Here is a 14,696-nt window from a genome sequence, read left to right on the forward strand (position 1 = left end):
GCCCGGCCCCCGGCCGAGAGTGCTGGAGGCCGCGCGTGCGATGCTGCGCAGGGCCCCAGGCGGCCCTCGGCCCGCCGCCTACAGTGGTGGCCTCGCCGGTGGCCGTGGGAGCGCATGGTGGCTTCTCGGCTACAGCCCTCCCAGCGTCGGGTTCAACAAAGAAGAGTGACTTTCTTATGTACCAGAGGGACTTTTAGGGCTTTTGAGTCTTTAGGACTGCTAGGGCGAATGCTTTTTAATGTCTTGTTCACATAGTTAATCCTTTTTTTTGCTCTCCACCTCGCAGTTAATTTAAGGAAGAGACTCACTTTAGGGGCTATATTGTTCAATTTGTAATTTCTTCCAATGCAGTGAATCCAAGAGCACCATTTTCCCACTTCTACTTACTCCTGCTTGATGGCTCCCCCAATTAAATTCACTTCAAGTGGGTTATAAGTTTGTGCTTCCATGTAAGGAAAAGTAAAATTAACTCTTCTTGCTATGTGCTAAAAGAAGTAAAGACTGGAATAGCTTTTGCACATTTGATGTTCTGCCGAACACCTGGAGTCGAAAATTCCAAATCCTTATATTGATTATATGGCAGTATGACCACATAAATATAAAATTGACTAATTAGCCCTGTGTAAGTGTACAGTTTAGTGACATTAGGTATATTCACATTGCGATGCAACCATCACCACCCATCTCCGGTATTCTTTTCATCTTACCTCTGTACCCATTAAATAATAACTACCCTTCACCTCCTCCTAGGTCCTGGCAAGCATCATTCTACTTTCTGTTTCTATGAATTTCACAATTCTAGTTAATTCACACAAATGGACTCACACAGCATATATTCTTTTGTGACTGGCTCATTTCACTTAGCATAATGTCCTCAAGGTTCATCCATGCCGTAGCTTGTTCCCATCCCTTTCAAGCCTAAATTATATGCTGTTATATGTGCACACCATTTTTGTGTGTGTACCCATTATTATTTGAATTACTTTCATCTTTTAGCTATTGTGACTAATATTTCTATGAACATGGGTGTACAAACATTTCTTTGAGAACTTGCTTTCAGTTCTTCTCAGGATTTATTCAGAATCACTGTATCATATGGTAATTCTTTTTAAAAAATTTTTTTGTGGCAGCTGCAGGCATGTTTTTAAAATCTAGGTTTACACATGGGTATCTGGTTAAGTACAGATAATTCGTTCAAAATGGTAACTTTCTATAGTTACTTTCTAAATACCAACTGCCCGCCTGTGATATTATTCACCTTGATAAGTGCCTTGGATAGGTTTTGGTCCCTAATGAATGTACAATCCCATGTGGGGATTATGGTTAATTCATTCGTTAATGCCCTAATGACAGCAATTGCAAATATTTTTTTTAACCACCATTGGGCTGTAAAAATTCAATACAAACCTCTTAAGTTTTGTTCCTGTGCATAACTTCTGAGATTGTGTCCTAATTTATTACAAATGTGTAGGGAGGAAAGAACTTTCACATTTCTTTGGCCTTTAGATTGTTCCATAGGCAAAACATACATATATTTTTTTTCCTCACCAAACGGTTCCTGTTTTCTCTAAGGGTTACTTACCAGTCCCCTGTTTTTCCCGTTCGTTTAGTCTCTGTGGTACCATCTGTCATATTTGTTTTTGAAGTTGAAGAATCTTTAGGTCCTTTTGCTTGCTGGTAATTGCCATTTCCTCTCCTTGGCAAAGAAGAATTTTTTGCTCTTTGCACAGAATAAAGTGGATATTAGATCTGAGTCTTTTCCCTCCTTTCAGTTCCCGGAAGGTTTACAACCAGGTAAGATGCTCATCTCTGGAAGTCTGACCATCCTTAAAGGAAACAGTCAATATAATGACACTGGAAATTCCCCCCCCCCCCCCAAAGTCCCTCTACATTAACAAAACGCCCATGAGAGCGCTCTCATGCTCTCAGAGCACCTGGAATACCCTCTAGAAAAGAAATTGAAATGATTCACACGGTGCTTATGGCGTAGAAGGAGGGGTAACTTCAAGCTCCACCACTAAGAGCCCCAAAGTGGTGGAGGCTTCACCGCAGCTCAGAAGAACCCACCCCTTTCTCCCGAGAGCCTTGGGAGCCGGCGCGCTGCCGTCTCCTTCTCCGTGGCGGACTCGGGCCGGGGTCGGCAGGGGGAGCCACCGCGCACGGCGCGGCTCGAGAGGAAGGAACCAGAGAGACGGCGAGAGGAAGTAGCGGTGGCCCTCGGCAATACGGTCTCCCGGGCTGATTCGTTGTGTGTGTCGCTGACGAGACCGGACTCCACCTGCCACACTGGCTGCGCATGGAGCCGCGGACGCGAGCGGAGACGGGATGCTCTCGGCCGGCGAGATCGGCGAGGCTCCGGCAGTCCCGGTGAGGCAACCCTGACAGCCCGGGCAGGGGACACTGGTGGCCCGGTGAGGGGGCACGGATCTCCCAGGAGAAATTGTTTCGGGGAGGGGGCTTTGGGAACTTGAGTTCCGCGGCCCGCGGGTGACGACGGCCTTTGTAATCCTGGTGAGATGGCCCAGATCAACCAGGGAGATGGTCCCCATGGTGTGGCGCTGGCGGTCCGGTGACATGACATAGATCTCTCCGTGGACGTGGGCCTGGCAGTCGGGCAGAATCATTACAGCGATCCCGGGGAAGTGACTGTAGTGGCCCAGGGAGGTGGCCCATCTTGGAGCTGCATCAGACTGCCTTGGCTTTTAGGAAGGGGCCATGGTGAGGGGTCTGGGGCCCCTTGGTTCTTGGGTCGATGTCTCTGGGAAGTCTGGACCCTCTGGGCACCCTTCGGTCCTAACGTGTTTGTCACACCTGCTCTCTTTTCAGTGCTGCTCTGAATTTGGTGATGAAGGGAAGAATGTGGAGGAGAAAAGTAAGCTGATCCAAATACCCTAGCACTTTTACCCGGTTATCTCCCCAAAACAGCCTTCCTGGGTCTGCATCCAAGAAGGGTCCTGGCAGTTATCTTTTAGATGAAGTGTTGTTTTTTTTTCTGTGTACAATATGCTTGCATAATATTAAATGCTAATGGTCACAACACACACGTTTTTGTCTTTATAAAGTTGTAGAATGAGATGCTTAGATGTTGTTTTAATGAACATCAGGAATATGGAGAGACTAGTAATGTAGGAGACATTACTATCACCTTAATTGGGTTTAAAAAAGTTAAATGATATTTAGTCTTCAGTGAATTTGCAATTAAAAGTTCATCTAGGCCATCTCTGGTGCAGCGGATTAGGACGCAGCACTACAAGCTCACCACGGCTGCTTCAGTGTGAGTTCAACCCCCAGCCCCCGAGTTGACCCACATGGCTTGGCTTGGCAGACCTCCCCTGAATGCCCGACCCGGGCCCCTCAGTATTGTCAGTCGACCTGTTCTGCTCCCCACTCTGTCTCTGGTGAATCCTCTCACCACCCCTGTACCTCTGGCCTGTACCCCAGTTCTGTATGCATAAATAAATAAATCTTAAAAAAAAAAAACACCAAAAGAAAAAAAAAGACACCTTGTTTCCTAGATGTTGGACTGGATAGAAAAGAGGCGTAAGGTTAATACCGCCACTTCCTACTAAGGACAGGAACAACTAACAGGGATCTGGACATTTGTCATTTTACAGGCTTTGGTTATTAAAGAATGTTTGGGGGGGGGTTCTCTGAAGTGAAATTTACTGGGAAAGAAAGAAACAGCTGTTTGGGAGAGGGCCTTGGGAGGAACATTGGTTCTTAAAAAAAAAAAAGATTTATTTATGCATATAAAACTGGGGTACAGGCCAGAGGTGCAGGAGCAGTGAAAGGCTCACCAGAGACAGAGTGGGGAGCAGAACAGGCAGATAGACGAAGTACACTGCTGAGGGGAGCAGTGGGCGGGTCAAGAGAGGTCTGTCATGCCTGCGGGGACAAGGGAGGGCCAAATGTTGGTTCTTTTGACCATGGCAAACAATCTGGGAATGAGCAGTGACACCCATATTATTCATATTGGTTTGAGGAGTTAGGCTTGCCCTTAACATGGCCTCCTGTACAGCCTGCCTCAGAAAAAAAGTTCTACGTAGTCCCATAGCACTTGACAATCATAGCTGTCTCAACTCGGTTCCTTTTTCTGAAAGGATTTAAAAGTTCCCAGTATCTCTCAGGAAGCCCTTCCCTTTTCCACCTTTGTCCCAGGCTTGGACATTTGACACCTACTAGGCCATCATTTTAGCAAAATGATAGACACAGACTGTAGACTTTGGCCTTATTCCTCCCTTGGGGCTCAGTCAACTTCTTTGTGACTAAGAGTGAGTGTTCTTTACAAAAAAAATAGACATAAAAATCTCCAAAATCATCAATGTGTCACTTTAAATAAAGAATGTCATTTGATGAAGACCGTATTCTGCATTTAAATAGTTATATCAAAAGAATATAATAAAAAAAAAAAAGCGAGCATGTACTCCCTGAAGTATAGCAACCTTTGCATTCACTAAACATCCCCTCTGTGCACAGCCTTGCCTCTGCAGTTACACCTTGTAACGTTATCACATCTTAAGATAAACTGAAAAAAAAAAAAAAAAAAAAAAAGGCCATTGTGACTCCCGTGCAGAATAGTAGCTAGATATTTGTATTAACAAAGTCTGATGCAAACCAATCAATTCTTATAACAAGAAAATAGAAATATTATATTGCTATTCGGGAAACATGGATTTCAGTCAACTTATAACCTTTGGAAGATAGGCTGTGCCAGTTTTTAGTTGGGAAAATGAGGCATATACAGAGGTCGCTGGTTCTCATCACATATGAACAAATTTTAATTCTTATGAACTATAAGTAGAAGGAAAGCAAATTTGGGCTTACAGTGGTATATATTGTTACATATATAAGTGGTCAATATCTGACACATATATTTGATGTTTAGGCTTATTTTTATTTAGATATTCATACTTTCATGCTATTTGAAGTAGAAAGTTATTTTGCTGTTTTTTTTTGACACAGTTTTGGCAGAGTCAGGTTTTGTAAGAGCAGCTCCCAGGAGGAGCAGAGTGAGTTTCACCCACTGTTGCTCCCAGGAGATTGTTGTTCCCCCAGTTTTCTCTCCCAGAACACTTTTTTTTAACCTCTAGATACTACTGAGAGCTAGGGAGATTAAACGCCACGTATGGAATAAATTCAAGTTGTGAATTGAATAGAGTTGAAACATACTTATCTTAATGACTGAACTTAATGACTAAACCACCGACTGCACTGTGAAGTTACCTTCATTCCAGCTTGATCCTAAACTTCTCCAGGAAGGAGGAGACTAAAAGCAACCATACGAAGCTAGCTTACACATGGAGACAGATCTATCACAGGCAAACACTTACCTTAGCATGAGGTAGAGGAGGAGAATGACAGAGTAGGTAAGGTCAGTCACTCTCTCTCTGCCAAGCAGCTGCTGTAGGCCTTCAGTTTCTCTGGGGTTTCTCAGGGCACATTCAGAAAAGTCACCTAGCACAGTTGGTGAGGAGGTATGGCTAGACACTAGAAAAGAGGATCAGTGTGGTTGGTGTACAAATTTAGACAGGAAAATAATTACCTTTTGAATACATTATGCTTGTACTAGAAATGGAAGAGAAAGTATTGACTTTTGCAAAGTGAAAATCTGGTTTGTGGGTCTCCCTGGTGGTGCAAGGGGTTAAGTCTCAGCACTATGAAGCTTGAGTTAGCTGGAGAGCTAACTCACATGGCACAGCAGACCTCTCCTGTCTCTCCTGCTGTTCCCCTCAGCAGTGTATTTCAGTACAGCTGCCTGTTCTGCTCCCCACTCCACCTCTGGTGAAGCCTCTTACCCACTGCACCTCTGGCCTGTACCCCATTTCTACACAAAAAGAAAAACAAAAACTTATGAAATACAGGAAATGATTGATTTTCAGGCATACAATAAGAGGTGGACTCTGGAAAACTATACATGCTAAATAGGATGGAACAGCAGCAAAACAGGATTCCTATTTTCACTGGGCACTGTTTATGCATACAGAACTCCGGTACAGGCCAGAGGTGCAGGGGCAGTGAGAGGATTCACCAGAGCCAGACTGGTGAGCAGAACAGGCTGACTGATAAAGTACACTGCTGAGGGAGCAGCAGGCAGGTCAGGAGAGGTCTGCTGAGCCATGTGGGTCACCTCTGGGGTGGGCATTGAACTCATGTGGAAGTGGCTTTAGCTTCCTAGTGCTGTGCTTTAACCCGCTGTGCCAACAGAGAGGGCCTAGCTTTTGAAGCTTTTAAAACGTTTCTACTCATATATAGGAAGGAGTTTTTGTTCATTGTTCACCCTTTCAAATTTTTTGTCATATACTTGAAATATTTTAATACTTTTTTAAAAACCAAAGTCTTTTTTTGGTGTTATTCTAGACCATACCGTATGGTTCCTATAACTTAAGAAAATATATTACTATTTCAATAAAACTGCATCAAAAGATCAAATTTGAACTTTTTGCCCTGCAATAGTAAAATGGAGCAATACATGGTCCTCTGGAAGTTTGACATCTACACTGTCGTGCCAACATCTTTTGAAATCTGTGGTCACTAGGACAAACATGAGTTTCTTCACCCTGAATTCTCTCAGTTCTTACTTAAGTACTAGGCCAATAGATTGCCTATTGTGTATATAGTATCTTTTAGTTCTGTCATACCTATTGTTACTGTTATTCTTTTATTTTAGGTGACATAAATATTACCGCGCTTGAAGATGAACAAGTCAGCAAAGATATAGATAATGATCTCTCTTCCTACGTATCTGCATTTATTGAGAAGGAGGTTGGAAATGACCTTAAATCTTTAAAAAAACTTGATAAACTCATAGTACAGATGACAGAAAATAAAATGCAGTTAGAAGAACAGGCAAGTATTAAAACTCATTGAAATAATATCGATCTTATACATATAATGATTACTATGTTTGATTTTGAAGACACAGATTGTGACAAATAATTATTTCGAACTGTTTAAGTTTCAATGACCTACGGTGTGCTAGGTATTTTACAAATTATGTAAAGGACAAAGTTCCTACTGATAATATGTTGTAAGTACATTGATAGTTAATATTTTAAGTAGCTTTTCATATAAAGACTTCCAAAGTAATTTTATAAGTAAATATTTTCATGGTTAGAAAAACATCATAATAGCATTTCAAACTTTTTATACTTGCCCTCATGAAATTGGTTATTTTTGGGTGCTGGTTAACAAGTGATTTATTTTCTAAAATCTTTCTACATTTTTAAGTTTTTTATTGTTACTTAAAATTCCTTTTAAAAAACCGTATGAGGGCCTCCTTGGTGGCACAAAGGGTTATGTTTCAGCACTATGAAGCTGTCACCAGCCACAGGGGCTGCAGACCTCTCCTGACCTGCCCTCTGCTCCCCTAGGCAATGTACTTTGTCACTTAGCCTGTTCTGCTCCCCACTCTGTCTTTGGTGAATTCTCTCACCACCCCTGCAACTCTGGCCTGTACCCCAATTCTGTATGCATAAATAAATAAATCTTTAAAAAAAAAAAAACTCTTCCCATGTCTTTTAGTGTCAGTTTCTTCCTTTTATTGATAGGTTCCTTCTGCAAGCCATCTTACTTTGGGTTGGCTCTGTTTCCTAATTTGCTCTTTGACCTACAGTCATCAGACTTGTTTCCTTGATAATCACAGAAGCTTTTGCTGAAATTCCTAGTTGAACCTTAAAAGTCAGCATGTCCAAAACTATATTGACCCATCTTAAAATGCTTCCTTATGTTGGATCATGACATCACCATCAAACCTGAAAAACACGAGTCCTCTTAGCTTGTTTCCCCATCATCCATGACTGTCTCCATCACGAGGACATCTGAGTTCTCCTTAATACCTCTGCTGCCATTCCCTCACTCCCACCTGTGCTGCTACCGTCTCGTTTAGGGCCATTCTCTCTTGCATTTGATGGAAGTTTATCCATCCTCTGTTTAGTCTAACATAGTAACTAACTACCTTTTTTTATTCCTCACAGAAATTTTATTATATGGGAAAAGCAAATATATTACACATTTAAAAGCTTTTTTTATATATAGCATATTTAAAATAAGCATAACTTAGTGTTTTACAGGTAATGTAATATAATACTTATCTATCAGTCTACCTATCTCTATGTAGCCCTCTCAATGGTTTTAAGGTATTCGAATATGGCTGTATATAACTTATTTAACCAGGTCCTTGCTCTTGGTTCTTTTTGCTGTTTTCAGTTTTTGTTCATAGAATTAACATGAAAATAATCATGATTACATTACCTTTCTAAATCTTAAATCTAACTGAATTACTCTCTTGCTACTCAGTCTCTGATCATGACTGAGCTTTTTCTTCTGCCTGGAATGTCCTTCCCTTCCATAGTGCCCTTCAAAACTCCCATCACCTACCCTGCAGAATCTGCATGAGCAATGCAAAAACCATTGCCCTGTGTCTCTAAGTAATTGGAGCTTATTAACCCCTGCTTGAGACCTGCTGAATCTGAATTTGCATCATAACAAGATCTCTAGGTGATTTGTGTTCACATTCAGGTTAAGGGAGTACTATCTGAGAACATTATTACATATAGCACATATCTTACTGAATTACTACCACTGAATTATTTGCTTCAGCTCTCTTCCATACGAACTGAGCTGAAGGCCAAAAACGCTCTCATTTATCTCTCTGCCTTGCGCAGTATATGATAGAGTATGTGTCTAACCAGTAATAACTGAATTGAAAGTCCTCTGTCCATTTTTGTATTTTGTACTAATGCCTAATAGTTGTATGTTTTTCCACGTGCCATAAGAAAAATTCATTTAGTAAGTACCGCATTTAAAGACATTGCTGGTTACCATCCTTCCATGTCAGTGGTTCTCAACTTGGGCTTGAGTCAGAATCACCAAGGAAACTTAACAAAATACAAATACCTAGACTTTCAGAATCAGCACTTTGATTGTTTTAGAAGGAAAACAATTAGATAAACCATGTAAAACCCTTTGAAAATGGGGTTTCATGAAGGAAAGTTTATTTGTGGGCTGTTGATGGACTCTGTCCCTATACTTCTCCATTTCACATTTAGTTTTGGTTGGCACAGGATGCGGAAGTCAACCCTTACTTTTTTTTTTTAACCCTTACTTTTAAAAAGCTTTTAATTGACAATTTTCAATTATATTAGAGCAAACATGTATTTTAAAAGTAGTGAACTAATAAAAACATTTTATGAAAATTTCATCTGATGACTGCTGCCCCCCCCCACCCCAATCCCCTTTTTTTTTGGCATGGTCAGGTACTTACAGTTTCATCAGAAATCCCTAAACGAATTCAGAATGCCTTAAAAAATGCAGAAGAATCAAAGCAATTACTAAATCAGTTTCTGGAGCAAGAAACTCATCTCTTCAGTGCCATTAACAGCCATTTGCTGACCGCACAGCCCTGGATGGATGATCTTGGGGCCATGATTAACCAAATTGAAGAGATTGAACGTCATCTTGCTTACCTTAAATGGATTTCACAAATTGAAGAACTAAGGTAAAATGAGCCTCTTTGTTCTCATAATTATTATTTTCCTTTGAGGCTCTATCTTAGAGAGTGCATGCATGCCATTAAATAATTGAGTTAATTAAAAATTATAATAATAGTGTAATGCTATCAGTTGTTATGAAAATAGCATTATGATAATGATTCTTTTCCTTTATTATAAATGAACATAAACTTTTCAGGGAGCTTAATTTGCATTTGAAAGGAAGTGATCTAAGTAAAAATTTTAATTCCTATATATGTATTGTGAACACATAAAAACTATTTTTATAATGTCAAGTTAGAAAAACAAGCCCTTAGTGTGGTATTATTCCTCTTTATTTTTACTTTTTAGGGATGGTGACTTAATTAAATGGATTGCTTTATCATTTGAATTTTCTTCCTGGGAATCATCTAGTCAGAGGTGTATAACAGTCTTGGATGACTAGCATTTCTGCTGCTTGTGATTAGGGGAAAAAACTTTTCTTTATTTGGAGGGTTGATTTTATAACATGGCTCCTAAGCCCCCTCCAACTTGCAGTTTTTCATCCTTGCTTTGTTTTAACTACTTTTTGCTACCAACCATTTGGAAGACTTGAGGGAGAAAAATTATCCGAGAGTCTTAATATCCTGTTTCATTTGTATCATAGTTAAGATATTTTGTTTTATCTTATATATAGTTTATTTCCCAAAATTTTAAAGAATTTTACTTATCTGTTCAGTATGAGAAGCTTGGTTTTGCATAAATGAGAAATATTAGTTACAGATAAAGTGCTATGCTTAATAAGATGGCAGTATTAGAGCAATGTCAGAAATTAAAACAACATATTTTCTTATTCAGATAAATTACATGCAGTGAAGGAATTTTATACTTTGTTTGTTTTACTTCATTTTTCCTACTGCCCTGAAAGGAAATACCAGTAAGAAGCATATTAACAACAGTAATAAATAAAATCAGTTATTTAAATGCTTTACTCTTACAGTAGTCAGAGTAGCAGAAATCAAATTCAAGTCTGTTTTGCTGGGAGGAGTAGGAAGGGGTGGGTGGAGGAAGGTGTCCTGAGTACTTACTGGCTGCCCTCAGGAATGCTGAGTTTGCAGACTCCAGGCTCCCAGAGACTTGGATCAGGTAAAAAACCACCTTGAGGTGGTACTGTTCTATTGTGTAAAGTAGAAGGGAGAAGCAACTTTTCTGAATTTGGAACTATTGTGAAAAAAAAAGTTTTTAGAGTTTGTTTTGCTTTTATTTTGCAGTGATAATATTCAGCAATATCTGATGACCAATAATGTCCCAGAAGCTGCCTCTACTTTGGTGTCTATGGCAGAACTTGACATTAAGCTCCAGGAATCATCTTGTACTCATCTCCTTGGATTTGTGAGAGCCACTGTTAAATTCTGGCATAAAATTCTTAAGGACAAGCTTACAAGGTAATGAATTTATCCATATTTCATGGTAATTTGCTCCTGATGGTTTGGTGATCATGTTACTAAAATACAAATGTTATTTTTTTTTTGTTGTTACAGTGATTTTGAAGAAATTTTAGCACAGCTTCATTGGCCATTCATTGCACCCTCTCAGGCTCAAACTGTTGGCTTAACTCGACTGAACAGTGCTCCTGAGATACACAGTAACCTGGAGATACTGTTTTATCAACTTCTGAAGCTACAAACCTCGTATCTCTGTTAGAGTTAAAAACTTATAAAATCTCCTTTTACAAGAGCGGATTTGTGACTAGAGAGTAAAGCTTCTCTAAAGTAGCCAGGAAGCCAAATAGGAATTCAGAATTTGGACTTGATCTGTATGTGCCCATGAAGTGGTGGAATGTTCTCTTTCAAAGTGAATTAGACTTGGGTGAGAGGGCTGTGAGTTCTCAAATACATGACTGACTCAATAGGGAAAAAAATGGGCAAATAGAACCGTAATAGCTTAGTGCTACAAAATAATTTCTTAAATTCATTTATTTTGGGAAAGATTAATTATAGATTAATTCTAATAATTTTGTATAATTTTTTTATGCATACGAGAGCTGGGGTGTAGGTCAGATGTGAGGGCGGTCAGAACAGGAGAATTGACTGAAATACACTGCTGAGGGGAGCAGCAGGCAAGACAGGAGAGGTCTGCTGTGCCATGGGGTCAACACCCTGACTAGGGATGAACTCCTACTGCAGTAGCTGATGACAGCTTCATAGTGCTGAGACTAAACCCTTGCGCCACTAGGAGGCCCAATTTTATATAAAGTTAGACTGCATTAAATTAGACTATATACATATCTGTATTATTAGACTAATTTTACTTAGGATTAGTACTTTTGTTGGGAAAATGTATGTATATATATACATACGTATGTATATCTATCTATATGTATATATACATATACAAACACACACATGCTTTTCTTTTTTCTTGACTTGACTATGTCAGAGATGAATTATTTACTGAGCCAAAACAACTCCCAGAAAAATACTCTCTTCCTGCATCCCCTTCTGTCATCTTGCCCATCCAGATTATGCTGACGCCCCTGCAGAAGAGGTTCAGATATCACTTCAGAGGGAACCGACAGACTAATGTGCTAAGCAAGGTATGCTTTGTTAATTCTTGTCCTTGGTTTTTACTAATGGCAAAGGTTAAGGGTGTCTATACTTCGGCTAATTTAATATAAAACCTGAATTCTATTCACTTTTATCTCAAAAATACTAAATTACTGTTTTGTCACTGTCTTAAGTAGCTACATTTTGGAACTTATGTTGATATGTTGGAATCTGCTTGCTCATCAGCACACTAATCAGACTATTTTACAGTTTACCTTTGGGTGTACCGTAGCATTTCTGTACTGGGTGGTACAGTGTGGCACTGGATCCACATGTTTCACTGGTGGATATTACATATTGCTCAGATCTTTCTCTCTTTCACACACATACACACACACACAAACATCTGTGTAGGAAGAGGAGACAGACAAGTTAACACAAGTTAGTACAGCATTAACTTTTCAGTATAGGTACTGGTGCTAATAATTGTGAGAGAGAGTATAAAAATAAATGATTTGATGGCTTTGAGAAAATCATCACCAACATTTTAGTTGAGTGACTACCATACATTTGAGCCATAATGTTGACATTTCTCTTATTTGGCCTGAAAGAGAATCATAGATATTATTTTTTAATGAAATTTGAATTTGTTGAGAATTATAACCTTGGGAATTGCTTAGGGGGTGCATACTATTTTTTCTTAATTTTGGTATCTCTCCTGCAGTGTAGGGGCTCAGTGTTTGAATTAGGTGTTATTAAGTGCCAGATTAGGCATTGTATATCTCACATGTGAATGCACTTACAGGCTTCATAAAATTTTAAAGGAATCAAGGAATAGGCAATTGTGTTTGCATAGGAAGTAGTATGGTAATAGATTTCTGGTTCTTAAGTTCAGCAGCTTATTCTTTTGTGGGTCTCCTTTTTTGGATGAGGTGTTGTTGGAAAGAAGTGTGGAAGCAATTCATTAAGTAAAACAAAGCAATAAATCTAAACTTGTAGAGAGGTAGTGATTCTTTGAGGTAGGAAAATTATAAATTATGTTGTTTTTAAAAGTGTGGTTCTAATGATCTCAGAGGCTAAACTATAAATCTTGAGATTAAGGACAGTTCTACCGTCATTTTTATTCACACAACAGGGATTTTACTATTCAGTAAATGTTTTTGAATCGCTGCCCAATAAAACTTTTATAGAATTTTCTAGAGATAATTTAAAATGCTTCATATTAAGATTCTATTTTGATAATTACACCTGTTTTCTTTTTTTTTAAGATATATTTCTGCATACCAGAGCTGGGGTGTAGGCCAGAGGTGCGGGGTGGGGGAGGTGGTGAGAGGATTCACCATTGACAGAGTGGGGAGCAGAACAGGCAGATGTGCTGAAAAACACTGCTGAGGGGATCAGCCTGCGAGACATGAGAGGTCTGCTGTGCCATGTGGGTTGGTTCCCTGGCTGGGAATTGAACTCATGCTACAATGACTGCTGATGGCTTCATAGTGCTGAGACTTAACCTCTGGTACAACCAAAGAGGTCCCAATTATAGCTGTTTTTAAAGTACATAAATTTTTTGTAATGTAGAGCATCCACATTTAAATTTTTCTTTTGAAAAAAAAAAGGCAGAAGAAAAAATGTTGAAACTTATTTTTGGGTATTATTTAAAAAACAACTTAAAGGTTCGTTGTAATGCTCATTATTTTGCATATTTTTAAAGTGTTAACGGCAGTATAAATTTTTGAGTAAAAATTATCTCTGGCATATTATAAGCTATCTTATTGGACTTTATTGGGAGTACACTGGGAAATATTTGATTATTAAGCCTTAAAAAAGCTCAAGGTAGAAACTGTTCTATGACATATTTTTCAACTAATTTTTGTTCATTGCTGTGTGTATAGCATTAAATAGAGCCTTTAAACTTTCTAGTTGGAATGACTTAAAAATTGTATTTTATTTCCTTTCTTAGCCTGAGTGGTACTTGGCTCAGGTACTTATGTGGATCGGGAACCACACTCAATTTCTGGATGAGAAGATTCAGCCCATATTAGACAAAGCGGGCACTTTGGTAAATGCAAGGGTAAGAGACTCGGTCTTAATCATTTCAGTTCTAGAGTTGTATGTATCTGGGAGAAACTTGTCATTTACAGTACCTTCTGCTATGTGTTTCTTTTAGCTTGAATTTTCTCGGGGCCTTGTGATGCTGGTTCTTGAGAAGTTAGCTGCTGATATTCCTTGTCTGCTCTATGATGACAATCTCTTCTGTCATTTGGTGGATGAGGTGCTTTTGTTCGAAAGAGAGCTCCACAGCACTCACGGCTATCACAGCGCTTTGGCTAACTGTATGCATATTCTATCCGAGGAAACTTGTTTTCAGAGATGGCTGACTGTGGAGAGAAAATGTAAGTGCTAGGGTAGATAGAGGGTAAGGAGAGAATTTATATGTACATATAAAATTGTGGTGTTTTTCTACTCTGGGTAGAAATGAGAGTCATATAATTTTCTCAGTCAGAGTTTAAGAAATTGCCTTCATTGATCATTTTAAGTCTTCCCATCAAACCAGTTCTTTTCTGGAATTACCGTCTACATGATTCTAGGCCATAGAGTTTACATATAGTAATTCTTTTCTTGGTAGAAGCATTTTGGAAATAGCTTGTCAAGTTGATACAATTATTTTGAAGATTTTGGGGTAGGC

At 39.2% G+C, this 14,696-nt stretch overlaps 2 protein-coding genes across 3 annotated transcripts in view; one reads left to right on the forward strand and one right to left on the reverse strand.

Moving 5' to 3' along the window:
* Positions 1 to 1,746, reverse strand: part of PUS7 (pseudouridylate synthase 7 (putative)) — a 42,562-nt gene extending 40,816 nt beyond the window's left edge. For both annotated transcript variants that reach the window (XM_004676918.2, XM_012720705.1), the window contains exon 1: positions 1,583 to 1,746. In XM_004676918.2, the coding sequence (XP_004676975.2) occupies positions 1,583 to 1,625 (43 nt within the window). In that variant the 5' untranslated portion in view covers positions 1,626 to 1,746. The remainder of the gene's footprint in view (positions 1 to 1,582) is intronic.
* Positions 1,747 to 2,171: 425 nt separating this feature from the next.
* The window catches only part of RINT1 (RAD50 interactor 1), a 23,977-nt gene continuing 11,452 nt past the window's right edge, over positions 2,172 to 14,696 (forward strand). Inside the window, exons 1-9 of the mRNA XM_004676919.2 lie at positions 2,172 to 2,367; positions 2,827 to 2,872; positions 6,668 to 6,846; positions 9,255 to 9,496; positions 10,739 to 10,912; positions 11,009 to 11,158; positions 11,907 to 12,063; positions 13,971 to 14,081; positions 14,178 to 14,403. Coding sequence (XP_004676976.1) covers positions 2,326 to 2,367; positions 2,827 to 2,872; positions 6,668 to 6,846; positions 9,255 to 9,496; positions 10,739 to 10,912; positions 11,009 to 11,158; positions 11,907 to 12,063; positions 13,971 to 14,081; positions 14,178 to 14,403 — 1,327 coding nt within the window. The 5' untranslated portion in view covers positions 2,172 to 2,325. The remainder of the gene's footprint in view (positions 2,368 to 2,826; positions 2,873 to 6,667; positions 6,847 to 9,254; positions 9,497 to 10,738; positions 10,913 to 11,008; positions 11,159 to 11,906; positions 12,064 to 13,970; positions 14,082 to 14,177; positions 14,404 to 14,696) is intronic.

This window comes from Condylura cristata, unplaced genomic scaffold (assembly GCF_000260355.1).
Source record: "Condylura cristata isolate star-nosed mole 26May11 unplaced genomic scaffold, ConCri1.0 scaffold00005, whole genome shotgun sequence".
In the NCBI taxonomy this organism is placed as follows: Eukaryota; Metazoa; Chordata; class Mammalia; order Eulipotyphla; family Talpidae; genus Condylura; species Condylura cristata.